The sequence below is a fragment of the Natrix helvetica genome (assembly GCF_964273705.1).
Source record: "Natrix helvetica genome assembly, chromosome: 8".
In the NCBI taxonomy this organism is placed as follows: Eukaryota; Metazoa; Chordata; class Lepidosauria; order Squamata; family Natricidae; genus Natrix; species Natrix helvetica.
In genome coordinates, this window is record NC_138559.1 from 16,036,913 (window position 1) to 16,064,892 (window position 27,980).

The 27,980-nt window shown below is 43.4% G+C and overlaps 1 protein-coding gene across 1 annotated transcript; it reads left to right on the plus strand.

Moving 5' to 3' along the window:
• The first annotated feature begins 526 nt into the window (after positions 1 to 526).
• Positions 527 to 27,971, plus strand: LZTS1 (leucine zipper tumor suppressor 1). The gene is made up of 4 exons (XM_081961469.1): positions 527 to 638; positions 22,933 to 23,420; positions 24,426 to 25,247; positions 26,139 to 27,971. The coding sequence occupies exons 2-4, from the start codon at positions 23,076 to 23,078 to the stop codon at positions 26,805 to 26,807; spliced, it is 1,836 nt and encodes a 611-aa protein (XP_081817595.1). The 5' UTR covers positions 527 to 638; positions 22,933 to 23,075; the 3' UTR covers positions 26,808 to 27,971.
• The last annotated feature ends 9 nt before the right edge of the window (positions 27,972 to 27,980 follow it).

Below are 27,980 nucleotides of genomic sequence, written 5' to 3' on the forward strand. Positions count from 1 at the left end.
CCTGAAGTCTGGAAGTCTTAGGATTTGGGACTGTTTTGCACAACTGACACACACACACACACACACATCTGCTGAGGATCCTCTCGCGCCGCCCGGGATAGGAGGCGGAACGGGGGCCGGTGGGTGCGGAGAACTCCAGGTAGGGAGGCGGTGTGCAATTTGCAAAAAGCCCCTCCTGCCTTTGGGAGCAATTAGCTCCGCTCCTCCTCTCCCACCCTTTCAGGCGACCCGCGGGAAGCGGGGGGGGGGGGCGTGGAGAGGCGGCACGTGCCGTCCGTCGGCGACACATATCATTACAGCTGTCTCTCCCCCCCCCGTCCTCGCCCCCCCCCCAGCTCCCTCTCTTCCACCCGCCTGGCAGCTGCCAGCGAGCGGCGCAACAAAGCCAGTTTTGGCTGCCCCCCCCCAGGGCCCGCTTTCCCCGCGTGCCCAAACTGAGCTAAGCAGCCAATTAGCGCCTCGGATGCCCAACCGCGGCCCGCCCTCTCTCCCCTCCCGCGCCCCGCGCTCGCCAGCCGTTTCCCGAGCGCTAAAGCAGCTCGGCGGGTGGAGAGACGGTGGTGAGCGGCCGCGGGCGGCGCTGGCCCGGCTTTGTGGTGAGGTTCGCCGGGCAAGACGCGGGGCAAAGCAGGAGCCAGGTGAGGGCGGCGCGAGAGGAGCGCACCCGGCGGCGCGCGGTGTGAGGAGCGGGCGCTCCCTGCGCCTCCGCGGTCCCCGTGCAAAAATAGCGCAGGGCAGGGAAACGGGCAAGCAACCCCGGTCCTTACGGGTGCCTAATGCGGGGGGCTCTTGTGGGGGGATGCGGGGGACGGGGGGGGGGAAACCGACGTTCCTTGCAGGGATTCTCGCTGGCGGGCGCGCAGCAAGAGAGGATTTGGCCGCTGCCCGGGAAATCCGTGTGTACAAAACAAAAGGCTCGCGCAAGCACGCTTGGCCGCCGGGCGCATTGTTGTGCGGCTGCCTTCCCGACATGGGAAGTTTGGTCGGTGTTAAACCTGCTCGGTATTTAAAAACAACAACCACCTGATTTATTGTATGCTCCGAATGCAACCCGTTGTGGTCGGTTATGGACCACTACGTTATGTGAAGCTTAGCGGCTTAACTCAGTCAGCAAAGGGTGAAGGGTGGCGGGACTGCAGCTAATTTCTTGCACGGCAGGGATGGTCTTCCAGCTGCTGGGAGTGGGACGGGGGGACGGGGGGAACGACCCGGGACGGGTGACAGAAGCCCCGCTCCGCATTGTCACCCGTGATTGAGGGAGTTGCGATCCGAGGCGTCCAAAGCTCCTGCTTTATTCCAAGTCCCAAGGTCCTCGCTTCAGCGTTACATGCACGAGTCCTCCTGACTTCAAAGGATTCAGGAGACAAGTCTCCACATGTGGCAGTGGGAGTGCTGGACGCCATTCAGGTTGATGGGGGGGGAGGGAGGGCGGCAGAATTACAGGTAAGTGATGGAGCACCTGCTCTGCATGTATGAGTGTGTTCAGCTGTAATCATCTCCACTTGAGAAAGGCTCTGGTAGCAGGGGAGGTGAGCATTCCCGACCTTTGGGAGAGCTTTTGGCATAATGGAAAGTCCTGGAGGGGGAAAAAAAGAGATATCATGTAATTGGGTAAATTGTGCCCTTGTAGGATGTTGCCATAAATTGTCTTGAGGGATCATAAACACACACGGTACACTAAAAAGAGATCAGCCTGTGTTGCTCCGTTGGATGTCTAAAAGCCCAACCAGACTGTTTGGGCTTTCAAATTCGAAGAGAGAGTGAATGAGAAAGAAAAAGAGGGAGAGAGATTGGTTCATGCTGGTTTGTTTCAAGGGAGGCTTTTGCACTTTTCCCTCTCTCCATGTGCCTGGGCATTATTTATCGTAACCATGCATGGCAACATGAAGCCAGTTCGCTTGTTCTGTGCAAGGCTGCCTCTCTTACATGCTGGAGGAAATGAAAAGCTGACATATCGGTGTGGCCAGGAATAATGCACCTGGAATGCAGCTGCTGATGTGGTCAGCAATGACTGATGTGGACCTTATTAAAGAACGGCTGATTGGATTCTTTGTGTGGTTTTTTGCTGCTTTTTGTGTCCTGGGTGACGGAAACTGGATCAGTGCTGCTGACTGCTTGCATGATGTACCTTGAAGCATCCCTTCTGGTCTTGCATATGTCATATTTCAGGGATCCTGAAACACTTTTCCGTTTCTTTCTTCAAACGCAGTTCCTTAGTGCAAACAGGCTTTACTCCTGAATGACCTGGCCAAATTGTTAAAACTGAAGGTGTCAGAGAGAACATTGGAGAGCAGTCATTTTGATTTAGGTTAATGAGATGGAAATGCTAATGTCTTGACGTTGAATTTCAAGTTTGTTTTGATCTTGCTTCTTTTTTTTTAAAAAAAAGAGTGCCCCCTCCTGCAGCAAAATAAGTAGTGGCCCTCAATTTGGAAAGGTTTTCTGAAAGAGAATTTCCATTTATATTCCTTCCCAATCTCCAGTACATTAATACTATTGCATAAATACCAAGCTTATTGCATTGATTAGTACTTGAACAAAGACGAGAGCTCTCTCATTGAGGGAGCTTCTGAATTAGCCCCATGGAATCAAACAAGATTTACTTTTGCATGAGCATCGATCACCACGGATATGTGGTGGTGGTGGTGGTGGTGGTGGTGGGAATTTTAGGAAAGAGCTGTTAACCTGGAGCTTGGCAACTTTTTCAGATGTCTGCAAGATTTGGATTATTTTGGTAAAAAAAAAGATTAATGTAATTTATGGTTATTGTGAGGGCCCAGGTTGCTGCCCCTCGCTTGCTTTTCATTGTGAGAAAAGTGGAGATTCTTGTAATAAAATGCTTTCATAAGTGCCTCTAGTGGCTAGTCTAGTCTAGTCCAAGTCAGGGTTTTTCTAAGCATCTTAGGAGTGGCTAAAAGACATGTTTTATGTGGCTCATAGATTTTTTTAATCTATGGTGCTTTTGCAGACTACCGACTGTCACCAGTGCAAGCAATTGTGGAGTTCGCTCCCGGTGCACAGAAGCTTGTCTTGCCAGTTTTTGGTAGGGTGTGGTTTTTCTTGTTGATGGCTCCTTAGAGTATTGTTTTTTAACAGGTTCATATTCTTCCTTTCCTCTCTAACAGTAGCATACATAACACATCCTCTTCCTGTTTTTCTCCCAGAACAACCACCTTGTGAGGTGGGTTGGGCTGAGGGAGTGACTGGCACCAGAGTTTTCCCATTGCCAGACGTCATTCCTAAGCAGTGATGTCTTGTCTAGTCTATGAGGAGGAGGCGTTCAATTGGACTACAGAATAACAAGAGTCAGATGGGACCTTGGAGGTCTTCTAGTCAAACCCCCTGCTCAGGCAGGAAACCCTATACCATTTCAGACCAATGTTGTCCAATCTCTTCTTTAAAACCTCCAGTGTTGGAGCATTTACAACATCTGGAGTCAAGTTGTTCCACTGATTAATTGTTCTCACTGTCAGTAAATTTCTCCTTAGTTCTAGGTTGGTTATCTCCTTGGTTAGTTTCCATCCATTGCATCTTATTCTGCCTTTCAGGTGCTTTGAAGAATAGGTTGACGCCTTCATCTTCGTGGTAGCCTCTTAGATATTGGAACGCACTGGAAGGAGGTACATGGCTACAATCTGCTTCCTTGTATAAACACTATAGAAATAAAAAATCTGAGTTCATAAGAGCCTTAGATGAACTAAGATACCAACTCCTTGGAAAATTTTACTTTCGTGATTTTTTTTTCATGCTGTTCTTAAGCAGGATGTTTTTGTTTTGTGTAATTTCATCATCAAAGGCCCAGAAGTGAAGGCGTTAAAAAAAGTTTCCCAGGGTAGCTTCTTTTTCTTGTAATGGGCCAGCAAACAAATAAACACCGTTCAATGGGTTACAATCTACAAGCTTTTCCGTGGTGACTTCAATTATAAGGAGAAAAAAACAACTGTGGGGCGTAATTTTAGCATCGCAGCCTATTTGATTTGATTAAAGCAATCAGTCAACCAAAACAAAGCTTAAATAATGCTTATCGGTATAAGTTACATTATAACGAACATAAAGAAACAATGGATGGAAACTAAGCAAGGAAGAAACCAACCTAAAAATACAGGTAATCCTTGAGTTACAAATGTAATGCAGCTTGGCAATTACTGTAAGGGGAAAAAATTCCTGACAGTGAGAACAATTAATCAGTGGGATGGCTTGCCTCCAGAAGTTGCAGGTTCTTTATTACTGGAGGCTTTTAAGGGGAGCCACTTGTCTGAAATGGTATAGGGTCTCCTGCTTGAGCAGGGTGTGTGTGTGTGTACTACTGTAGAAGATCTCCAAGGTCCCTTCTGACTCTTGTTATTCTGTATTCTAAATAAGAGGTGCAAGCAACTTATCTCCAAATTATTCTGAATCTTCCACTTCTTTGTAGCATGGCTTTCCATTTCACGACTTGATTTACTTATCCCTACAGTACAGAATGCAACGGTCACGTTGCATCTTGCCTTGAACTAATTTGTGAGGATGGGAGCCAGGAGTATACAGAACATTTTGATTTTGAAACATTTTGCAGCCGAAAAAACCCTGTTTTGGATTCCGGCAAATTCACAGGAAGCCTTCCATACTGTTCCAGCCAACTCAGACATATTCTGAGTCTGAACGCCTCCGGTGAGGTCAGAACAGCATTAGGATACTTGCCAATGGTTGGAAGTTCCATCCAGACATGAAACATTTTAAATACAAATTGCTTTGCAAGATTAATACCATTCTACATGACCAGTGCCTCTCCTTTCTTTTGAAAGGAACCATCATTACCCAAGTCTCTACTCCAAGGCTGTCCAAACTTGGCAACTTTAAGACTTATGGATAATGCTGGCTGGAAAATTCTGGGAGTTAGAAGTGCACAGGTCTTAAAGTTGGCAAGGTTGGATACCACGGCTCTACTCCAAGCAAGATGTTGGGATTTGGGAAAGGAGCTTGGTGTATTTTGTACTGATGGGCTTTTCCAATAGACAGGTTGCTCACCTAAAGCACAGGGAAACTTTGATGGCCAATGAATATGCTTAGCAGTTTTAGTCAACAGGATCAGAGTGGATTAGCAAAAGGGCTAAAGCAAGGAATTAGTGGTGAGGGTAGGTTTTGATCCCCCCCCAAAAAAACGATTCTAAATTTATTTTAAGGTATACATTACCATATTCCTGAAATACTGGGCGGGGGGCGAGACTACCTATTCTCAGCAATTGAGATCCATAAGAAAGAGATTTCGGGAACACCTGTAGTTTGGAATCTCTAGTTACCTGAACGTTAGCTGTAGCAAACTTTGGCACTCAGAATATCTGTAATGTAATATTTGGTTTGCCTTTGAAACCTAAAGCTTTCTATTCAGATCCATGCTGAACTTTCAATTGACTTGTTGGAGAAAAAGGACATCTAAGGCTGCATTGTTTAGCAGTGGTTCCCTTGCTGTGCAGAGGACCTTTTTCACTGGAGATATCAAAGTGTCTCATAATACACCTCATTTGTTGTGTAGCCTGGCTGTGGCTTCTACCCAAGATCTTAGCAAAGTTGTGTGGGTTTTTGCTAATTGTATTTTTAGACGTATTTCTCTTTGGCTTTCCTTTCCTCCTTGAATGCCATCAAAATGCAGACAATTCAATCTAAGCTTTTGTGATGAAGTTGCAGGTTGTCCAGAGGAGGAAGCAATTGTCTAAGCCACTGTTTCTCAATCTCAGTAACATTAAGAAGGATGGACTTCAACTCCTAGCATATTGGCTGGGGAATTCTGGGAGTTGAAGTCTACCCATCTGAAAGTTGCCGAGGTTGAGAAACACTGATTATCAGTCATACCAAATGCAGGAATGGAGCTTAGACCATCAATGGTAAGAACTGAGTAACAACCCTGCTAATTGGAGACCAGACCACCCAGAATTTCTCACAGACTCATAGTAGATGAATAGCTTTCACTTCCACCTGCTTTCTAGGGTACAGTTTGCCAAAGATAACTAGGTTTCCATGTTTCAGTCCCTCTGATTGGCTCAGTATGGCTTGCACTGCTGCTTCAGAACCTTTTCTCAGCTGCCTGCACATTGTGCGGTAGACTGATCCCTTCTCTAGGGACTCTGGTGGCACAGTGGTAATACCAGAAGGGCTGCCTAGATACATAGAAATGTTGAACTTATTAGACCTGAATATTCTAACATTGCAAAAAAAAATCACCATACTTAGAACTCTCTATATACTCAGAGGTTACCTAACAGCTTTTAGGTTCTTGGTTAGGACTTGAACTATTTCTACCAGTCCCAGATTGTGAATCGAATTGAAGATTAAACCTTAAATTATAATAAAGCTTTTTAATATATTGCTATTTAGCTTTGTTGTACATGGGCGCCCATATGCACTGGAGGAATAAAGTAAATCAGATGAATAAAAAACAGAGCGAAGGGTTTGGGGAGCACTGAATGAAGCAGGTGTCTTTTTAGAAGATACCTGCCGTGCAACTGTTCTTTCAGCCTACTTCTCATTCATCCACAGATGGGCTTTTAGGCAGCCAGATCTTTATCTGGCTCCTGCTGCTGCTGTTACTGTTATAGAAACATGCAGATGGAATTGATCACGGGGTGGAGAGAGGTGGGCAGAAGGATTGTTTCTCAGGTGGAAAAATTAAGTGGCACGATAGCGCAACTGCAGCACAGGACCAGGCTCCCCCATCCAGCGTACAAAACTGAGCTGACTTTTCTCCAGAGCTCAAATCCAAGACTCAAAACACATACAAGTTGGCTAGTTGCAAGCTGCCTCGGGACTCTTATCTGAGCCAAGATGGCACGCTTTGTCCCTCTCCGTCTTGCACATCCTAACTGTGCTGTACTGTACCCTTTATCCTAGCAGCTTGCTCGCAGTGGAAACCACACAGCTCTCTGCATGAGGCAGCCCATTCCTGACAAGATACACTCCAATTTGGCACTACAAGCTGCTAAATTTGGCTTGTAACTCACTGCGCTTCCACCCACTACCTTAGTCACTCCATTCTGGCAGGCAGGAGTGGAGCATAGTGGGAGGCTGATGAATGCGAGTGTTCTTGCTTGGAAACAGGCTGTGGAAAAGCTACTGGTTAGAGGGGAGTTAGGTGGGTAGCAAGGAAGAGAAGAGAGAATAAGAGGGAGCAACTAATTAAGGGTCTGAGGACTAAAAGATACAAAGAACTATTGCCGGAATTAGGTTTGTCTAGTCCGGTGAAAAGGAGCGCTAGAAGAGACATAGTAGCAGCGTTCCAATATTTGAGAGACTGCCATAAAGAAGAGGGGGTTGGCCTATTCTCCAAAATACCGAAAGACAAGACAAGAAACATTGAATGAAAACTAATAAAGGAGAGAAGCAAGCTAGAACTAAGGAGACATTTCCTAGCAGTGAGAACAATTAACCAGTGGAGGAGCTTGCCTTCAGAAGTTGTGGGTGCCCTTTCACTGGAGGCTTTCAAGGAGAGAATGAATAGTCACTTGGCTGGAATGATATAGGTTTCCTGCTTGAATAGGGTGTTGGATTAGAAGACCTCCAAGGTCCTTCCAACTCTGTTATTATTCTGTTATTCCATTAATCTTGCAGACTGAACTAGGGTCAAACTGCAGCAAAGCAACAAAATATTTCTTCAATGCTGGAGATTTCTCTAGTAGGCTATAGGTTTCCTATGTTTATTTTATTTGTGGAGTTGAGCCAAGTGTGACAGTACCTTGTTAATGTTGGCTAATTCTTCAAAACTAAGAGGGATGCTGGTTAGGCCCTGGATGAAAGACCATCAGTTTGTACCAGGATTTTATACTGAACTGGAAAATTGAGGGGGGGAAATCAACCTTAGAAAAGAAAGTAGCAAACCAGTCCTTATTCAGAAAAAAAACCGTGGTGACAAAGTGATTAGAATGCTATATTGCAGGCTGCTTCACTTCCAGGAATTAGATTCTGAGCGGTCAAGGTTGACTCAGCCTTCCATCCTTCTGAGGTTGGGTAAAAGGAGGAGTCAGATTGTTGGGGGCAATAGGCTGACTCTGTAAATCACTTAGAGAGCGCTGTAAAGTACTGTGAAGTGGTATACAAGTCTAAGTGCTATTGCTGTTGCAATTATTGTACTACCCTGTTTCCCTGAAAATAAGACCTCCCCGGATGATAAGCCCAATCGGCCTTTTGAGCGCATGTGCTATAAAATAAGCCCTCCCCTGAAAATAAGCCCTTCCTAAAAAATATTGCAACACAAAGCAGCCATGAAGTGACCACACTCACCGCCTCCTGCACCTCAAAATTAATAAGACCTCCTTGAAAATAAGGCCAAGTGCTTATTTCGGGGGTCAAAAGAAAATAAGACCCTGTCTTATTTTTGGGAAAACACGGTAATAAGGAAATTGCATGGATGCATCCGTAAAATATCCGGATGGTCTCTCTCCTTTATCCAGATGCAGTTTCTGTCTGTTACATTTCTTTTTCTATGTTGTTCTATGTATTTCCCCCACCCCACCCCACCCCACCCAAAGATTGGGCTTTCGGATCCATTTTATTTTCTTGCTTTCAGTAGAATGTAACTTGTAGTGTAGCTGGCACAGGCTGCATGTGCTGGCTAAGGAATTCTGGGAGTTGAAGTCCACTTCTCTTAAAATTGCCAAATCTGAGAAACACTGAGATAGTCCAAAGACTTCCTTTTAGGGGGTCCTGCCTCCTAGATTCAATTCACAATTCAGCAGATGTTTTTTCAATCTGTCACTCCCAAAATTAAATGACAACAGTTGCCTGCATTCTGAATGGCATTCCATTTTCTGTGAAAATATGTTGATGATTCAAGTTTATTTTCATCTTTTTTTTTCTCTTGTTAAAATATAATTTTAATGCATGCTTTGCTTTCTGGTTTAATATTTAAAACAATTGCATTGATTAATCTACTTTCTAAACTATGTTGACCCCCCCCAAGAAACAGAAAGGTAGAATATAAATATTTTGGGTAACTGGATCTATTTTAAGGATTTATTAGTCTTTAAATTAAAGATTCAGTGCTTGCTAGATTTGCTCATTGCAAGTCTTAATGAGTTGTTCCTTGAATAATGTTTCTGATTTGCCCTACTCTCCATCTCTGTTCCTATGGCGAGGAGGGCTTTTAATTTTTACAATTTCTCATTCTTATCATTATTAAGTAGAGAGAGAAAAGTGGGGAATTGGCAAACAAAGCTTCATTTCTTGCAGGGAAAGAAGCAAATTAGTAAGGCAGGTAGGAGAGAAAATTGAAAAGCCATTTATAAGCAAAAAATAAAATAAAATAAAATCCTGACATCTAAATCTACCAAGAAATAATAAATTGATATTAGACCCTAAGGCAGTATTTCTGGGCAACTTTAAGGTGTCTGGATTTCAATTCCCAGAATTCCCCACCCTAGTGGCTGACTATGGAATTGTTGGAGTTGAAGTTCAGATATCTTAAAGTTGCCAAGGTTGAGAAACACTGCTCTAAGGATTCAACTATAAACTAGGAAGCTATGGGAGGATGCTGAACACCAGCTTTGGATCAGAGCATAGGGCAGGGGTGTCCAAACTTGGGAACTTTAAGACTTGTGGACTTCAACTCCCAGAATTCCCCATGCTGGCTGGGGAATTCTGGGAGTTGAAGTCCACAAGTCCACAAGTCTTAAAGTTCCCAAGTTCCCAAGTTTGGACACCCCTGGCATAGGGGAAGAAAAAGTTGCTGCTGTGTTCCTTAGTTACTTTGTGGTGGCAATTGTGTTTGTTTTTCCTTAATATTGTATTGATAACTATATTTTAGAAGGGTGACGGTGTTCTCAAATCAGCCTTGACTTCTGGCAACTACATGGACAAACCTCTGCAGTTTTCTTGCAATACCTTTCAGAACTGGTTTGCCCTTGCCTTCTTCCTTAGGACTGAGAGGGATGAAGTAGTCCAAAATCACCCAGCTGGCTTTCTTACATCAGGTTCAAAGAATCAGGACTGTCTGTTAGATTACAGCATAGGAGATTTATTCAACCCTGTACATGAATCTAGTCAACTAAAGTTCAACACTAAATTGGTGCCAGATAAGAAGTCAACAGAATTCAAGAGGACTTGGACTTGGAGCAGTTTTGAGAATGCAACAATTCTAAGCTAATGTCAGGTTTAACTCCACTTCCCCCAGCTCTGTCTACTCTTCTCCTATAGTTTAAAGGCTGAACTAGAATTCACAGTCTTCAGGTTTCTAGTCTGGTGCCTTAACCATTAGGCCAAACTGATTCTGAAAATTATTGAGAGTTAAAGTTAAAATCCCATGTGGGGTGGAGACTCTCAAACATTCCTCTGGCCACAGTCCAATGCAGAAGCCCAGATTCAGCTAGTTTTCCTTGCCAATGAGCAGTGTGATTCCCCTAAAATGAGGCATATCAAGTACAGTTAATCATTTTGATGCTAATTTCATATTGGCAGATATGGAGTGGTTGGGTTATATTTCCAAAATATATACCAGCAAGTACATGTTTCTGTTTTGGTGCAATCTAATCAACCACAGCAAACCACTCTGGTGGTGCCCTCTCTCTCAGTCTATTCTCTTGCACAGATGCCCAGCTCAACCTGCCCACCACAGAATGATGCAGAGGCTTTGCCTGTCAGAGAATATCTTGAAGGAGAATTAATGTTATATTTCACCCAGATACATGATGGGTGCATTTGGCCTGGTTCCATATTACATAAGCAAGTAAATGCTGTCGCTGCTTCTAATTCGGGATGAAAATTGCAGAGTCCATTTAGAACTTATACATGATATTTATAGGCCATTAATGGAGGTGGTACTGTAGCCAGAAGCTTGCTGCTTTAGCAGGAAGTTAACTGGCATTGTAAGCTAATTCCACTTTTACCTGTAAATGGTTTACAGGGTACTGCTGGAATTAACCTTCTCAGTGAATGTTCCTTGGTCATTGTGCACGTCTGAATTTCACAATAATTGTTCACTTTAGTAGGCAATTGAAAAAGGAAAATGCATGTCTCTTAATAGACCAAGCTAGCAGGGAAAAAATAATGAAAGTATAAAATAATTCTGAGGCGGAAAAATCCTTCCATTGTTATCTTGATTCCATCGAAATAATTGTTTCATAAGTAATTGATCTCATATTAACAGATGCCAGGGTATTAATAGACCTGAAGTAGTTGCTGACTGTTTTCCAAGTACAATTAAGGAAACTAGTTTTAACTTAACAAGCCCACAATGCCTATTTAAGGCATCTCTTAATGCATCACGATAGCAAGGCATTAACAGTGCAGAGTCAGGATAGAGCTAGGCAGCCTATAAATGATGAAATTGATTTCTTAATTTATGAATTAATAAGCTCTGCTAGTCAATAAGCCACGTTGACTAGGTTCTCACAGCATGCTCAGCCCAAATCAGACAAGCCACACACACAGCAGCATTCAACCATAATTAGCCTATCCATATCCCACGTAAAAAAAGAATTGATGTCCCATCTCTATGCCAGAATGATCCTCATTGGATCATGGGGATATGGTGAATTTTCCAGTGGGAAGAGCAAAGCATGTCAATAGTGACAGCGAACTTGAATTGGATTGTGGGAAGATTCCTCCATGGACTGATTCCATGGCCTAAATGTGTTTTATAACTCAAGGCCTGTCTCCCTCTTCTAGAAAGGTGGTTGTCAAATTACTTTGAGGTGGAAAGGGAGAGCGTGCAAAGAGAACCTAGTTTCCATGACAACCTGGCTCAGCTACTAATTTCTCAAATCTAAAATTAAAAGGCTCTTTTCCCCTACCCACCTACCCCTTTTATACTTCAAGTGGGTAATTTGCAGTAATGATGGGTTGGAGGGGGGCGAAGTGGGCCATTGGCTCGCTGTGAACCGGTGGCCCACGAGATTTCCAAGTCCTAAATGTAGACTTTGCTGTAGAATTCCTCCCTTTAGAACAATGTTAGAGGACAGCCATTTCCTGGAAAAGGAACTCAGATTCCAAGTAGTGGCTTCTGGCCCCTTTCCCCAAGAAAGTATCTTCTCACCCCACCAACTGCATTTGGCCCCCAAGAGATTGCGATGCTGCAACACAGCACATGATGTTCAAGATCTCTAGATCCCAGGCTAGCCCTTAAGATATGATGGGGGAACATTTTTAAGGGCTCCATCAGGGCCCCAGAGAGTAGGGCACACTGCATCTGGAGGAAAAGCTGAGATTTTCTTTGTTACTTTGAAATGCAACCATTCTAGAATTCATACTGCAGCTTTTATGTATTTCAAAAGTCCAATTGGTGTGGTGGGATATCCGTGCCATGAATTAAGGTGACATCTTCCAGCAGCCATGGTCCAGAACTTGACTCCAGAAGTTGTGAAAGCTCCAACAATGGAAGATTTGAAGAACGGATTGGATAACCATTTGTCTGAAATGGTATAGGGCTTCCTGCCTGAGCAGTCTAGCAAACCTCCAAGGTCTTTCCAAGTCTATTATTCAGAAGGGTGCGGAGGGCAAAGGATAGAGGGACCTATGCAGTCTGAAGTTGCAGAGTATTTTCTGTACTTTCTGTAACAGGAGAAAAACATGTAGTAAGTGCCAATTTAGTTGTAGCATCAGTTGGTACACTGGCTGGAACAGGGCAAAGCTCCCTGTAATTAAATGGATGGAAAACAGCTCCTTTCTCCGGAGCATTTAATTTAGTCTCCCAGACACCCTTTCCCCCCCTGCTACATAGCTAGTGCAACTGATGGAAGTAGGTATAATGCTTTGGGGATAAATTAGTGACAAAGCTGAGATTTAATGCACTCTGAACTCTATAGTGGTAAGAAGGGGAGCATCCCTTGCAGTTAGTGGGAGTAAAGTTCCTTTGAGAGCTCTGCATCCATCCAACTGTCCACATAGATTTCTTTCACTTCTGTTTCCAACAATGGACACTTTCTCAACTGATACCACCTTGAGGGCTGTGCAAGTCCCAGCTGAATGTCCCATACTTTCAGAACTAAGATTGGTCAAATAATCCACAAATGGCTGGGTTTGCACAACAAATCCATAAACAGCGGACAGAAAGCCCCTCGTGGCTGGATTTGCAAAGATGCTGAGTCAGAACGAAGCAAGAAACACGATGGCTAGTAGTAATGGGGGAAATGAGGCATTGTTGGACCCGATGAGAACATTGTGAATTGATGCTGAAAGATGCAGGGCATGACCACGCAATGCTATAGGTGCAAAATTCACTGTGGCTGTGATTGCATGTGGGGTAATTTGAACTAATGTCATGGGGAAATCTCTCTTTCAATTACTTGAGCCATGGTGTTGCAGTGGTTAGAATGCAGTATTGCAGGTTAATTCTGCCGATTGCCAGCAGTTTCATATGTCCCGGCAAGGTTGACTCAGCCTTCCACCCTTCTGAGGTTGGATAAATGAGAACCCAGATTGTTGGGAGCAGTATGCTGACTCTGTAAACTGCTTAGATAGGGCTGAGAAGCACCTTGAAGTGATATATAAGTATTGGTTAAGTAAGCTATTACTATTGCTACTTGGAACGTTCCTTTTCCTGTGAAAGAGATGCAGTTTCCTATCTTCTTCCCGGGGTGCTTGAGATTTATTTACTTTTTAAAAGCTTATGTTGATAGTGTTTTGAGCTTAGTTGGAAGTGGTAGGAGAGACTGTGCCACTGTTATGCCCTGGTCCAAATTCTCTTCAGTTGAGAGAATGTGAAGTACAATGAACTTCCAGCTGTTAAGATATAGTCGTGTCTTAAGTGTTCTCCCTAACAAATGACAACAGTTTGTAGTGTGTGTGTGTGCAGGCGTGCAAGCAGAAGCACAAGCTTTATAATGCGAAGAACAATTGATGTTCTTTGACCCCCATACTCAACATCCTTCTAGACTAGAGGATGTCAGCCGAATGAATGGAGATGATGAATTAGAATGAATGCGGTCTTGTGTAATGAAGACCTTTGTCCATGTGGAGAAACAATTAAGCCTCTGCCCTATCAGTGGGAGCTTAGCTGTATATTCTTCTCATGAATACCCCACCAGAAGAAGATGAGAGAAGAGGGACAGCAATTGCCAGGATGAAGTCTATATTTTGTCTTCGATTTCTTATCATCACTTTGATGAAATTGCTTGTCATCCCTTTAGTTCAAATGTTATACAAATGTTCTCTCTTTAATAGGATGAATCTTGCAGAGATTCCAAGGTGTTCCAAAGATGTTGGCAAAGTAATTGGTGACACCTTGAAAGCTCTCATTCCTTTCCTCGCGGCCTGCACAGAGATTGTAGGCTTATTTATCAAGTAAAAATTGCATCAAAGCAAACAATAACAGGGGTGGGGAGCGGCTAAGGCCTGAAAAAAACCTGATGCTATTTATTAAGAAAATGTATATGGCTGCCCAACTCATTCACAGTGACTCCAGCCGGTTTGCAGAAATAAAAGTCCAATGTAAAATCCAATACATTCAAACTTCTCTGGTGACAACAATCAAGCCAACCACCTTAGGGGCTCCATATCACTATGGATTTCCAGGCACATTGGCAAAACCACATCTTCAGGATCTTTTGAAACTGTAACAAAGTTGGGGGGGGGGTGGACAATCTTATTTCTGCAGGAATGATGTTCCACAGGAACAGCGCCATCACAACCCCTCCCTTCTTGGTTCCACCAGATGGACCTCTTTTAAGAGAGGGGTACCCCTCCTCTTTTAAGAGAGGAGTACCCCATCTCCCTACTCTGTTGAGTTGGGTTGATATAAATGGGATCCAATGACCCTTCAAAGAACATGTATCCATTTATATAATGAAAAAAGGTTTTATTAAAATCGTCTATGTTTCAGAATCTTTTAGGTTCAAAGGAGCATGTCCTGAATAATAAAAAAAATACAATCTTCTTTGGGTAAAGCTTGAACCGAAGGGGCTTCACGGACATGTCCCCTGTAATTTTTTTAACAGTACGAAGATGGTTTGCCACTTGCTTTTCCTGGGATTTGTTTTTTCAATTTCCCTGCATCGCTTACAATCCTAGGAGGATTCCTTTTGGATGGTCTCCCATCTAGAAACTAACCAGATCAATTAGATTTCTGAAATTAGGCAAGAGTAAAAGTAGTCATCGACTTAACAATAGTTTGCTTAGTGACGAAAGTTACAATGGCACTGAAAATAGTGACTTTATGAACATTTTTCACATTGATGACTGTTGCAGGGTCTCCCTGGTCACATGATTTACATTCAGATGCTTGACAATTGATTCATATTTATGACAATTGCAATGTCCCAGGGTCATGTGGGATGGGGAAAACCAGGTTCACCTAACAACTAACGCTAATTTAACAAATGCAATGATTCACAACTGAGGCAAGAAAAGTTTTAAAATGGGACAAACTCACAGGACAAATGTTTCCCTTAGCTACATAAATTTGGGGCTCAATTGTGGTTGTAACTTGAGTACTACCTCAAGTAGTACTAAGAAAGAAATGAGTCTTTTCACTTTCCCAACAAAGCCTTCTAAGCCCTCTCATTACCCCTTTGCTGGAGCCAGAGGGAAAATGAGCTCTCTCAAAATGTTCCCACTCAGTCATCTTAAGTTTAATAGCTTGCATTTCATGGTTTTTGCATCTTTTCCCTTTGAGATGCTAATAGCTATTACTTGATTAACTGCAAAATGTAATATAAGCTGATTTTCCAAGCAAGCAAAATCCCTCTTAGTCATTCTGCTGAGTGGGACACAGGACATCTGCCCTGAAATTCTACCCTAGGTGTGCCACTCCTCCCTTATAAATGGGTCCTAGCACCAGTTGGGAGATATCAACATTCTGGCATTTGTGGTGCTGCATAAAAATGAGCAGCGGGGCTTCTAGTGACCTCCTAATAAGCCCCTCGTATGTGCCCATTATCCTGTTCTCCTCCCCTCCAGCATTGATTAATTTAGTTAACAAGCTCTTGATTATCTCTTGAAGGCTCATCCAGCTGGAGGCAAAGGCAATTCTCGTCTTGAAACCCAGAGAATAGGATCCAGGCCTTTCCCTTTTGTAATAACTGGCTTGCTCCATTACCAGGTGCTTTCCTGGCATTAGTGCCTCTCGAGTTGCAAGACTCCCATATGCTAACAGCCAGCCTCTGTTTGCCTGCTGGGAAAGGAAAAAAATGCTTGCAAATCTGAGCATTGTTTGTCACCCTGGGGCAGAAGTTGGCCCATGGATACCCAGGTCCCATCCTTTCCCATTTGCATTCTAATAACTGGGCTGCGTCTAGCGACTTCCTTTACCCTTCTCCAGATTCTGGACCACTCTTGAATTCTACCGCCTGGAGATTCGCCAGTCCCTCCTCAAGCAGATGGCACAAAGCAACCAGCCACTTGCTCTTTACTCCAGTTAATGAACAAGTTTCTATCTAATTGAATGTCAACCCACCAATCGGGCCAAGCCATGTTATGTAATGTTTAAAGTCCACCATTATGAAAAAACAGACTAGAAGAAAAAGGACCATATCTGGAGTTCTGGAGTAGAAAGACAACATGATTGTGGTGGCACAGTGGTCAGAATGCAATATTGCATGCTAATTCTGCCGACTGCCAGAAGTTTGATTCTCACTGGCTCAGGGTTGACTCAACCTTCCATCCTTCCGAGGTCAGTAAAATGAGGACCCAGATTGTTGGGGGGCAATAGGCTGACCCTGTAAACCACTTAGAGCAGGCTGTAAAGCATCATGAAGTCTATGTGCTATTGCTATTGCTATGGTTTTTGGAACCAGCATAGGTCATCTCCATAGTAGGAAAGATAGAACTGCATATGGGAGAAGGGTCTCTTGAAAGGCAATGCATGTTGCACAGTAGTCCTTCACTTACAATCATTTGTTTAGCAACCATTCAAAGTTCCAATGGAATATTGAAAAACTGACTTACAACCAGAGGTGGTGTTAAGTAATTAAGCTCCCCGTTGGGAGAGCGAGTATGCAGAGAAGCGTAATGAGAGTGATATGGAATAACACGCACAAACCAGCATACAGAGACACTGAATAGTATAAAAATACAGTAGTTTACTATGTAGAAATATAGAAGTATTCAGAGTCTGGTTAACAGTCCAAGTCATACACGGTTCAGTAATTCAGTTATCAAAATAGTCAGTCTAGCACACAAAATATAGCTAACAGTAGCAAACTACAATACCTCACAATTCACCGACCAGCGTCTAACAAAACAGAGAGAGAGAGAGAGAACTAACAGCCATTCTGGCTCCCTCTTATAGCTGTTTGAGGTAACAAGCCAATTACATCTCTCTAATATTTAAAGTAACAGTAAAGTAATCATAGCTTATATACATTGCCAAGCCAAGCCTAGGGTTACATCCCTAACAGGTGGTATTCAGCAGGTTCTGACCAGTTCTGGAGAACTGGTAGCAAAAATTTTGAGTAGTTTGGAGAACCGGGAAATACCGCCTCTTTACTGCCCCTGCCCCCCATCTATTCTCTGCCTCCCGAGTCTCAGCTGATCGGGAGGAAATGGGGATTTCGCAGTAACCTTCCCTTGCCAGGCCCACCAAGCCACGCCCACAGAACCGGTAGTAAAAAAAATTGAATCCCACCACTGCTTACAACCATAGCTGCAATCCATGGTCATGTGATCAAAAGTAGGACATTTGGCAACTGGCATGTATTTATGATGGTTGAGCATCCCAGGGTTACGTGATTGGTATTTGTGACCTTCCAGCAAGCAAAATCAATGGGGAACCAGGATTTGCTTAATAATTGCAGTGATTTGCTCACAAATACAATGCAATACAATAGTAGAGTTGGAAGGGACCTTGGAGGTCTTCTAGTCCAACCCCCTGCCTAGGCAGGAAACCCTATACCGTTTCAGACAAAGGGTTATCCAACATCATATTAAAGACTTCCAGTGTTGGGGCATTCACAACTTCTGGAGGCAACTTCTGTTCCACTGATTAATTGTTCTAACTGTCAGGAAATTTCAGTTCTAAGTTGCTTCTCTCCTTGATTAGTTTCCACCCATTGCTTCTTGCTCTACCCATGTGACAAACAAGGTTCTAAAATCAGGCACGGTTCACTTAGAAACTGCCTTATTTAGCAGTGGAAATCCTGGTCCCAGTTATGATCATAAGTCAAGGACTATCTTTATCCCAACTGTACCATGCTGCATTTTGTTCGTTTTGTATATATGCATCTCTATTCATTTCTATGCTAGACTTCTTTGTATAGCATAAAATCGTAACAGATATTTATGCAAGTTAAAAAAAAAACAAAATATAAAACAAATCCAAATAAAAGGAAGGCTATCAACCCTGACAAGCCAAGAGCCAGTATTATTATGAGAAGCCAGGTGTTAAGAGGAATAAACAAATGTTTTCAGCATAACTGAAGTTGCCTCTTAATTGAGTGATACATGTTAGTCTCTGTATAAATATTTGCTATGCATGGATTTTGACGTAAGGAAGCATTTATAAAAGTTTGATGTACTAAAATGTGGTCTACAAATCGATGGTGACTAAAGCCAATTTTTTTTTGATTTTTCAACATCCCCAAAGGAAGAATTACCCAGTCCAGCATTCCAGCTTTATTTTCTTCTCCATCCAACTCAAAAATATGTCCACCCATTCAAAATTCTCTCCATGCCTTTGTTCAGCTGAAACCCCAACAGATCTAGCTATTTTCCTGACCTCCTTGCAGTCCAAATGGATGCTTTTCAGGCCATTTGTTGCCTGCGTACATTTGTAGACTTCATGGAGCATTTGATTGCTTGAAGATTAAAGGGAACTATCTATTAGAATCTGCTAATAGGCAGAAATGAAAAGCAGAACAGAGGCTTGAGTTGGGTTGGAAGCCGAAAACCTGTCTTCACAAGTGGGCGAGCAGAATCTGTGCCCTACCATTTCCTCTACATAATGTTATTTCTGCCATCAGTCACAGACACCCTTTTCCTTCAAGTCTCCATGCAATCTTTGTTCTCTCCCACACAGACCTCTGCAGCTGCTCGGCTGGAAAATGTTTGTTTTCAAATGGGAGGTGGATGAAGGCATGGAGGAGGAGGAGGGGGAGACTCATATTTTCTACCTGTGCTTATCTCCTTGGAACTTGAATGTTGTTTCTGTGGAGAAAGCAGGTAAAGAATCCACTAGGAAGATAGGACCACAGCCTCTCCATTTTCACCTCCATGGCCAGCAAAAAGCAAGGAACCCAAATAGTTGGTTTTATTGGCACATTAATGATCCATCACCCTGTAAGGCTAGCATCAGTTCCAGATTTCTAAGCATGCATCAGGAAAAATATGTTCCTCTACTTCTAGGCCAAAACACATTGGAATTGCAAGGAACCCTACCCTTTTCACCCCAAGGAAATATTACCTGCTCTCCAAGCATTTTCTGAACTATGAGGATGATAATAACATACTGTGTGCTTTTCATACCACTTGTGTTCAAGATTGCTCCTCTAGACATTACTTGTAATTAGGTCCCACTCCAGTAGTTGCGTTGAGATAGGTCAAAAAAGTGCAGGAAAATACAGGGGAAAGAAGTGGATTATTAACTTGGTTGAGCCCAGCTTACAAAATCTATTGAAACAAAAAAGTTCAGCTGGGGAAAATTGTTTCTGCTGGAGGAAAAGGGCTCAACACCCCATCTCCTCCTGGCAATGACCTGATTGTTATCAGCCCCTCCCAATAGCTGATGTTTGCTTTTTTTAAATTACATGTTAATTGCAAAATATGGCTAATGTGTCTACCTGATGCTTGGGTTGCCCCCCCTCCCCGTCTAGCCCATCAGTATTATGAATTGCCTGCCATGCAAAATGTTTGTATCCTATATGAATTCATGAATCTGCCTTATGATCAATGCTAGCCCCAGATAGTTTACCGCATGGATTAAACTATATATTGCCTGTTACGAACTCATTGCATTTAGAGATGCCTAGTGAGTCTTTCAGAGGCAGCATCTTCTATCACACTGAAGGACGGGAGGGTCGTTTGAGTGGCAGAAAGGAATGGCCAAGGATGGTTATCTGTGGTGGAATCTCCAGCTAGATTGGGAGGGTGCTGTTAAGAGGGGGCAGGTTTAGAGTCCTTCTACTGCAGGAAGCAGCACAGGCCTGACCTCATTCAAAATCACTTATCTGACCATTCCCAAGGGAATGCTTTCAATGTAGTGAGATTCTTGTAAAAGAGGTGACTAACAATGAAGCTTCTGCTTGAGACTGTCCTCTGTTCTGATTGTTTGCTCCTGGCATCATCATCACAGCCCTTTCCTCTCCTTATAAGCTTCTGTCCCTTAAAACAGTGACCTTATTCTTTTCTAATACCAATAGCACTAAGACTTGTATGCCACACCATACTGCTTTACAGCGCTCTCTAAGTGGTTTTCAGAGTCAACAATCCGGGTCCTCATTTTACTGATCTTGAAAGGATGGAAGGCTGAGTCAACCTTGAGCCGGTTCAGAATCGAACTTCCGGCAGTGGGCATAGTCAACGCAATGACTATGCCCACTATGCAATGCAATATCGCATTCTAACCCCTGCCCCACCACAGCTCTTGTGCTACAGCAGCCCTGGTATAATCTATCAGAAGGTTTGCCCCCTGGTTCAATATGGTCTATATTGACTGATGTGGTTCTCCAGCACTTCCAATGGACTCTTTTGCTCTTCCCGGAGACCTTTAATATACAAAGCCATGCTTCCCCAAGTACTTTCCAAAGCTCAGTGCTATATGGGCCCATGGGCATTATCTTCAGCTCTTCAGGTCTGCACAACGGAGTCTTTATTAGCCCTATTTGTATTTGAATATATAAGTAGCTCAGGTTGATAGTTGGGCTGTTGGGCTGAACTCCGAGCTTGGCAATTTGGTTGCAAACGTTTCATCGCCATTCGAGGAGACTTCATCAGTGCCCTTCGACGTGTGCTCGTCTGTCAGAGCATTGGTCTTTAAATGCCTTTTTATGTCATGCAAACGAGTGCGAATGTTGTTTGTTTGGCTAATTCTGAGTCATGGTCTGACTTCAGGCTGTTTGCTTGGCCGGCTGTTGTTACTGAGGCGTGGTCTTTGGTTTTAAGTACTGTCTGTGTGATGTTTTCCACCAATTATTGTCTTATTGGTGGAAAACCAGTCAATAAATATTGACATTGATCCAGTCCACGAATCACTTGAGAATGAAAGAACGGCATCAACCGCGATGCCGAAGATAGCACTTAAAATGAACAAATAGGCACCCCACTACGCAACAACAAAATCACAACCATCAGCTCACAAGAAATCGGACCACGTCTCAGTAACAACAACCAGCCCTTCAAACCAGGGGTGGGTTGCAAAAATTTTTACTACTGGTTCTGTGGGCTTGGCTTATTTTGGGCTCCCAAGCCCAATATGCATCGCATTTGTGCCCTCCCCAGCCCCAGAAACACTTTGCAGGCCAAAAATGGGGGGTGGTTTGGGCAAAAATTGGTGCATTTTGTGGCGAAAATGGGCCAAGCAGATCACTGCAAAGTGCTTCTGGCAGTGCAAAAATCCGATGCACAGAGGCCAAAAGCTATTTTTTCTTGTTTTCCTCCTGAAAATTTAGCTGCGTCTAATTGTCTGCTGCGTCTTATAGTCCGAAAAATATGGTATTTAAAATCAAAGACCAAACAGTCCGAAATGATTCAGAAGTAGCCAAACAAACAACAGCCACACTAATTTGTATCACATAAAAAGAAATTTGTGCTCTGACAGATGAGCACAGTTCAAAATGCAGTAATGATGTCTCCTCCAATAGGGTTGAAATATTTGCAACCAAATTGCCGAGCTTGGAGCTCAAACCAACCGCCCAGGTGGGATATAAATCTAATAAATTAAAGAATTGATAAAAAAATATATATATGGTGGCCTGAAATATTTTTTTAAAGAGTTGCTTCATGGCAGGAGGATTCATGTATGCGGAAACCATTGTTGCCCATCAGGGATAAGAACCTTCCAATTGTTAAATGTCTAGATATTTTCTGTCATCCAGGTCAAGGCTGTCCCAAAGGTGCTTTTTCAAAAGGCAAATAGACTTTTCCTTAAAAGACGTTTCACTTCTCATCCAAAAGGCTTCTTCAGTTCTGACTGAAGTGAAGTCAGTTCTGACACTTCGTCCGAGCTTCTTGGATGAGAAGCACAACGTCCAGTTGCCTTTTGAACAAGAACCTTTGGGACTTCCAGATGTTACGGACTTAAAACTTACAATACAATACAATAATACAATACAATAGCAGAGTTGGAAGGGAGCTTGGAGGTCTTCTAGTCCAACCCCCTGCCTAGGCAGGGAACCCTATACCGTTTCAGACAAATGGCTATCCAACATCTTCTTAAAAACTTCCAGTGTTGGGGCATTCACAACTTCTGGAGGCAAGCTGTTCCACTGATTAATTGTTCTCACTGTCAGGAAATTTCTCCTCAGTTCTAAGTTGCTTCTCTCCTTGATTAGTTTCCACCCATTGCTTCTTGTTCTACCCTCAGGTGCCTTGGAGAATAGTTTGACTCCCTCTTCTTTGTGGCAACCCCTGAGATATTGGAAGACTGCTATCATGTCTCCCCTAGTCCTTCTTTCTCTTAAGCTAGACATACCCAGTTCCAGCAACCGTTCTTCATATGTTTTAGTCTCCAGTCCCCTAATCATCTTTGTTGCTCTTCTCTGCACTCTTTCTAGAGTCTCCACATCTTTTTTACATCGTGGCGACCAGAACTGAATGCAGTATTCCAAGTGTGGCCTTCAAAAGCTCCAGTAGCTCCCATCACTGTTGTAAACCACAATTGGATACCTTGTGGGTTCCACCACTTCCTTATTGTTTTTCATCATTTAGCCTGCCGAATTTATAAATTTGCAATCCTTTTCCTCATGCTTGAAGGCATTGCAATTTCTATCCTGCAAGTGCAGAGTGCAAATTCGCAGTGTCTTTTGTTTTGGAGCGGACTTATTAGCTGTCTTTCTCTCATTTAGTCTCATGTGTTGTTGTTGTTTTTTCTCATCCTCTCAGGATTGCTGCTTTTCAGCACAGCAAGGTTTTGGCTATGACCACACCACCCTTGCCTCCCAGCAGTCAGGACAACCTCGCAAAAACCAATCCTTGGACAATATCCCTCGGACAGCGTCTCTACTTCTCTGTTCAAAGTTATAATCATGGGAAGCGTCAGTAGCCTTATCTCCGGACACAGCTTCCACAGTAAGCATTGTCGGGCCTCTCAATACAAGCTGCGTAAGTCATCCCAGCTGAAGAAGCTGAACAGGTACTCCGATGGTCTGCTGAAGTTCAGCTTCTCCCAAGAAGCTGCCCACAACAAGTCCAGCTCCAAAGGCAATAAGAACGAGGACTTCTTTTACATCAAAGTGAACCAGAAGGCACACCGAACAGACTATGCACCACTCTCGGGTGGTGAGCTGGAAGGTCAGGCTGGGACAAGCAGCAGTGATTATGGTACCGCAACACCCCCCAAACTGAAGCCAGGCTCCAACCAGCTGGAACTAGTGAGTTGAGTTAAACTTGGTCATTATAATTAAGGGGTAGGAAATTGGTGTCTCCAGACTTATGTAAGGTTCCTGGGATCTCCCATCCCTTCTGTAGACTTCAGAGCCCTCGTTAAACAGGTTGATTGAAAATCGGAAAACCAATTTCCAAGTATTTTCAAGACCTATATGGAAACTGTATGGCCTAAAGTGGCCATATCACCATTAAAAAAAATCAAGGAAAAAATTTGCAGTCTTTATTCTCCAAACTATATCAAGGGCAGCTTTTGGTCTTTTGAATCAAATGATGAAGTAATGTGGGATAGCCTCATATTTATCCCGCGGGTCAGTCTGTCATTCCAACAATACAAGCTGACACTTGAATTAACTGGTTTTCTGGATTTGTATAATAACCTGAATCTTTAATTTAAATAGATGGGCTAGATTTACACATAATATCCTAGGCAGTTAAAACAAGAAACTTTTTAAAGCCACGTACCTGGCGCAGCATGTTGTCTAAGCACAACTGCTTCATTTTAGAAGCCTACCAACAAGATTTTAGATATAAAATCTAAATTTTATATCTAAAATTTATAGGGGGGGGGGGGAAAGAGACTTCCAAAAATGTAAGGGTGAAAAACTTAAAAATGAACATGAAAACAGCAGTGCCTTCCCCGTTCTCATCCAATCAAAATCAAGCACAACCTGTTTTAACCCGTAGGAAGCCAGTGGAAACTCCCATGGTAGTACGTCCTCAAGTTACAAGCATAACGGTGCCTGTCCAATCATGGTTATAACTTGCGATGGCTGTAACTCTACAAATGGCCATATAATGCAGTGCAGTTGCTCAACACCCATGCAGTCACATGACTGGAGTGGGCAGGGCTGACCATTGTAACTTCAAAATTGGGTTGAAGTACTCTTAGGAAAGGCCATTGTAACTTCAAACCAATGCTAAGCAATAAGTGGAGGCTTAACCTCTCTATATAGAGGAAACTGCATTAACTATTCTCTTCTTCTGCCCAGGCTACAGAGAAGAGTGTGGCAAGAGCCACTGCTTTCAAGCCAGTTCTCCCTCACTCAAACACAGTTCTCCATTCTTCTCCTGATCACAGCAATGCTGCTCAGCAGTTCCCAACCCAAGACAAAGTCAAAGATCTGGAGAGTAAGCCTGCTCCTTGTTCTGGAGGACTTTCAGATTCGGGGAGAAACTCTATGTCAAGCCTGCCAACACACAGTACAGCCAGCAGCTACCAGCTGGACCCTCTGATCACTCCTGTTGGCCCCATCAGCCGATTTGGAGGCTCTGCTCACAACATCACTCAGTGCGCCATCCTTCAGGAGAGTAACATGATGAGCTTGAAAGCTCTGTCTTTCTCTGACGGGGGCACCAAGATCCTCAACCCAGGCAAGTCTTCCACTCACCCCCATATGACTGAGAACAATGTTTGTGTTCGTTCACCCATCTCCACGGAGGAGTCCGCCATTCAGGAGCTGGAGCAGAAGCTGATGGAGCGGGAGAGTGAGCTGCAGGAGCTCCAGTGCAGCTTTGAAGAGAAGGAGATCACTTCCTGCCAAAGCTATGAAGAGAAGCAAAGGCGTTGCCGGGAGGAGATGGAAGGGTTGAAGCAGAAATGCAATAGCAAACTGAAGCAGGCATCGCAGAAGAACCAGCGAGCGCAACAACTCTTGCAACTGCAGGTGTTCCAGCTGCAGCAGGAGAAGAGGCAGCTGCGGGAGGAGCTGTCCAACTTGATGAAGGAGCAGGACCTTCTGGAGAACAAGCTGAGGACCTACGAGAAAGAGAAGACCACGTTTGCTCCTGCACTAGAAGAAACACAGTGGGAGGTAAGACTACTTGCACCTTAGTAAAGGGGGAACTTGTTCCAGTCTTCTGTATTGTTTAGTCAAGATTAAAGATAAAGGTAAAGGTTTCCCCTGTCTGGTCATGTCCAACTCTGGGGGCAGTACTCATCTTTATTTCTTAGCTGAGGGACCCAGCATTGTCCAAAGACATTTCCATAGTCATGTGACCAACATGACTACATGCCAAGGTGTATATAATATATGGAACACTGTTACCTTCCCACCAAAGTGGTAGCTTCTTAGATATTCATATTGGCATGCTTTCAAACTGCTGGGTGGACAGGAGTTGGGGCAAGGATGGGAGTTTACCCGGTCGTGTGGTGCTCAGGTCTCGAACCCAGGCTGTCAGCTTCCCAGCAGACAAGCTCCGCATCTTTAAACTCTGAACTATCATACTCCCTTAGTCAAAATTAATACCGGTCTGAAAATGTCTTTAGTGGAAAACCAGGACGTATGATGGTGACGCTAGATGGAATTCCCGAAGCAAAGATGTCACAGCCTTTGAATTGCGATATGTTCCCTGCAGTGATATTTTAGATAAAAGTGTAACAAATTGAAAGTTTCCTTTGAATGATTTTGTCTAGCATGAGCGGTCTCTCTGATTTTAGAGACCTTCTCATGCAATGAGATTGTTCCCCCAGCTGCCTGCAAAGAGAGAAAAGGGCCTTTTCCCTTTCATTAGGGCCATGCCTTCCACTAGCTTCAGCTTCATAGTTGATCCATGAAGAGAGATGTAATCTTTGACCTGAAATAAAGATACTCCATGCTTAGCACCACCCATTTTCCTGTATGCAGCAGACTGAATTGCAATACAATCTAGGTCTCTGGCGGGTGGATATCTGGATGTGATTCCTGATTCTAGTTTTCTTACAGGTTTGTCAGAAGTCTGGAGAGATCTCTCTCCTGAAACAGCAACTGAAAGAATCCCAGGCAGAGCTGAACAGCAAGACCAATGAGGTCCTCAATCTGAAAGCTCAGCTGAAGGACCTCCGGGCCAAGATGGAACTGTTGGAGATTAAAATTCAGGATTTGGAGAATCCATTGCATGCCAAAGCCATGGAACTGGAGGTATGTGAGAATGAACTCCAACGCAAGAAGAATGAGTCAGAACTACTAAGGGAGAAAGTGAACTTGCTGGAACAAGAGATTGCAGAGTTGAGAACTGAACTGACCATCCTCAGGGAGGAGATGAAATGCGGTGTGGTTTCCATGGGCCTGGAGGAAAGCATGGTGGAGGATGCCCAAGTCCTGTGGAGAGAAATAGAGAAGCTAAAAAAAGAACTTCAGGAGGAACAGAACAGCAACAAGCAGATCACAGTCAACTTTCAGCAGGAACGACAAACATGGAAGGAGGAGAAAGAGAAAGTGATCCAGTATCAGAAGCAGCTGCAGCAAAGCTACCTTCACATGTACAAGAGAAACCAAAACCTGGAGAAGATGCTTCAGCAGCTGGCTGCTGGGGAGGATGGTAAAGACCCCTTAGAGCTTGATCTCCATGGAACTGATGTCCCTTATGAGGACATTATTGCCACTGAAATCTAAATCTGAAGGGTGCTGTGGTTTGCTGCCCACTGCAGAAAGATCTCACTTGGGGTTACGCGTAACTTACTTCACAGAGCACTTTTAATGGAGGTCCTTGTCTGGCCAAAACAAGTCACCAGCCATTGTCCATGCATTTCCACCCCCAACGTCTTTACCCAGGTGTACCTGACTGCTGCTGTAGGGCAACTCATTGAGAAAAGGGAAGAGAAGAATTCCCAACTGACTTTTTCTGTCACGACATGATCCAACATAAGAGCAGTTTTGGTGGAAAAGATACAAGAACCTCTGAGCCATTAATAATATGAGATAAGACCTGCTTGTGTTCTAAGAGCCTCTTAATTCCCCCATGAGAGGACTCTGGGGAAAAGCACACCCATTAAACTTTTAGTTTATGGAAGAGTGACTTGCACATCCAGCAAGAGTTGGTCATCGTGGTCCTCAAAGGTAAACCAGTTGTTCCATCTTTGCAGAACATGGTGTGCTCTACTGGAATATTTAAGCATCAGATGGAACGATAGTAGCAATGTTCCATCATTTGTCTGCGAAGGACGTGCCTCCTTCAGAAATGATGGGCTAATATTCTAGAGTCCCAGAAGCCATAATTTTGTCAGTCAACCACTGGATCTTCTTCATTCTTTTAACGTTTCCCTCCCTTTTCTGAACAAGCTGAAGTTTGGGAGAAGTATATTTTTATTTATTGTGTGAGTGCACGTGTCTATAATGGAGATGGGAATTGGATTTTGAAATGCTCTCGTGTTTTTGAACAGGAACGTTCAGAGTTGTTTATTTAAAATGTGAATATTTGTACGTATGTATTATTGTTTTGCAAATACCTGTCATTTATTTTTCCACATTTCCTATTTTGACCTGGAGAAAAAAAACCATATTGGGTCTTCTGAGCTGATTGTGTCTATAGATATAATTGGGAATATAGGTTTGCCTCAAAGTGATGCTTTCTTTAGAAACGTGCTAGCTTCCATTCCATGTTTTAAAAATTAAAAACTGTTTTAAAAAGTAAATGAGGTCATGCAAAGAGCTTGGAGGCAACCAAGGAATATACTGTATTGACAGGCATATAACTTTGTTACTTAAAACATACACCCTTGCAAAAAATCAACACCAGTTCAAAGCAGTCAACAACAATAAAACTATTAGTAAACAATTTTCAAATAT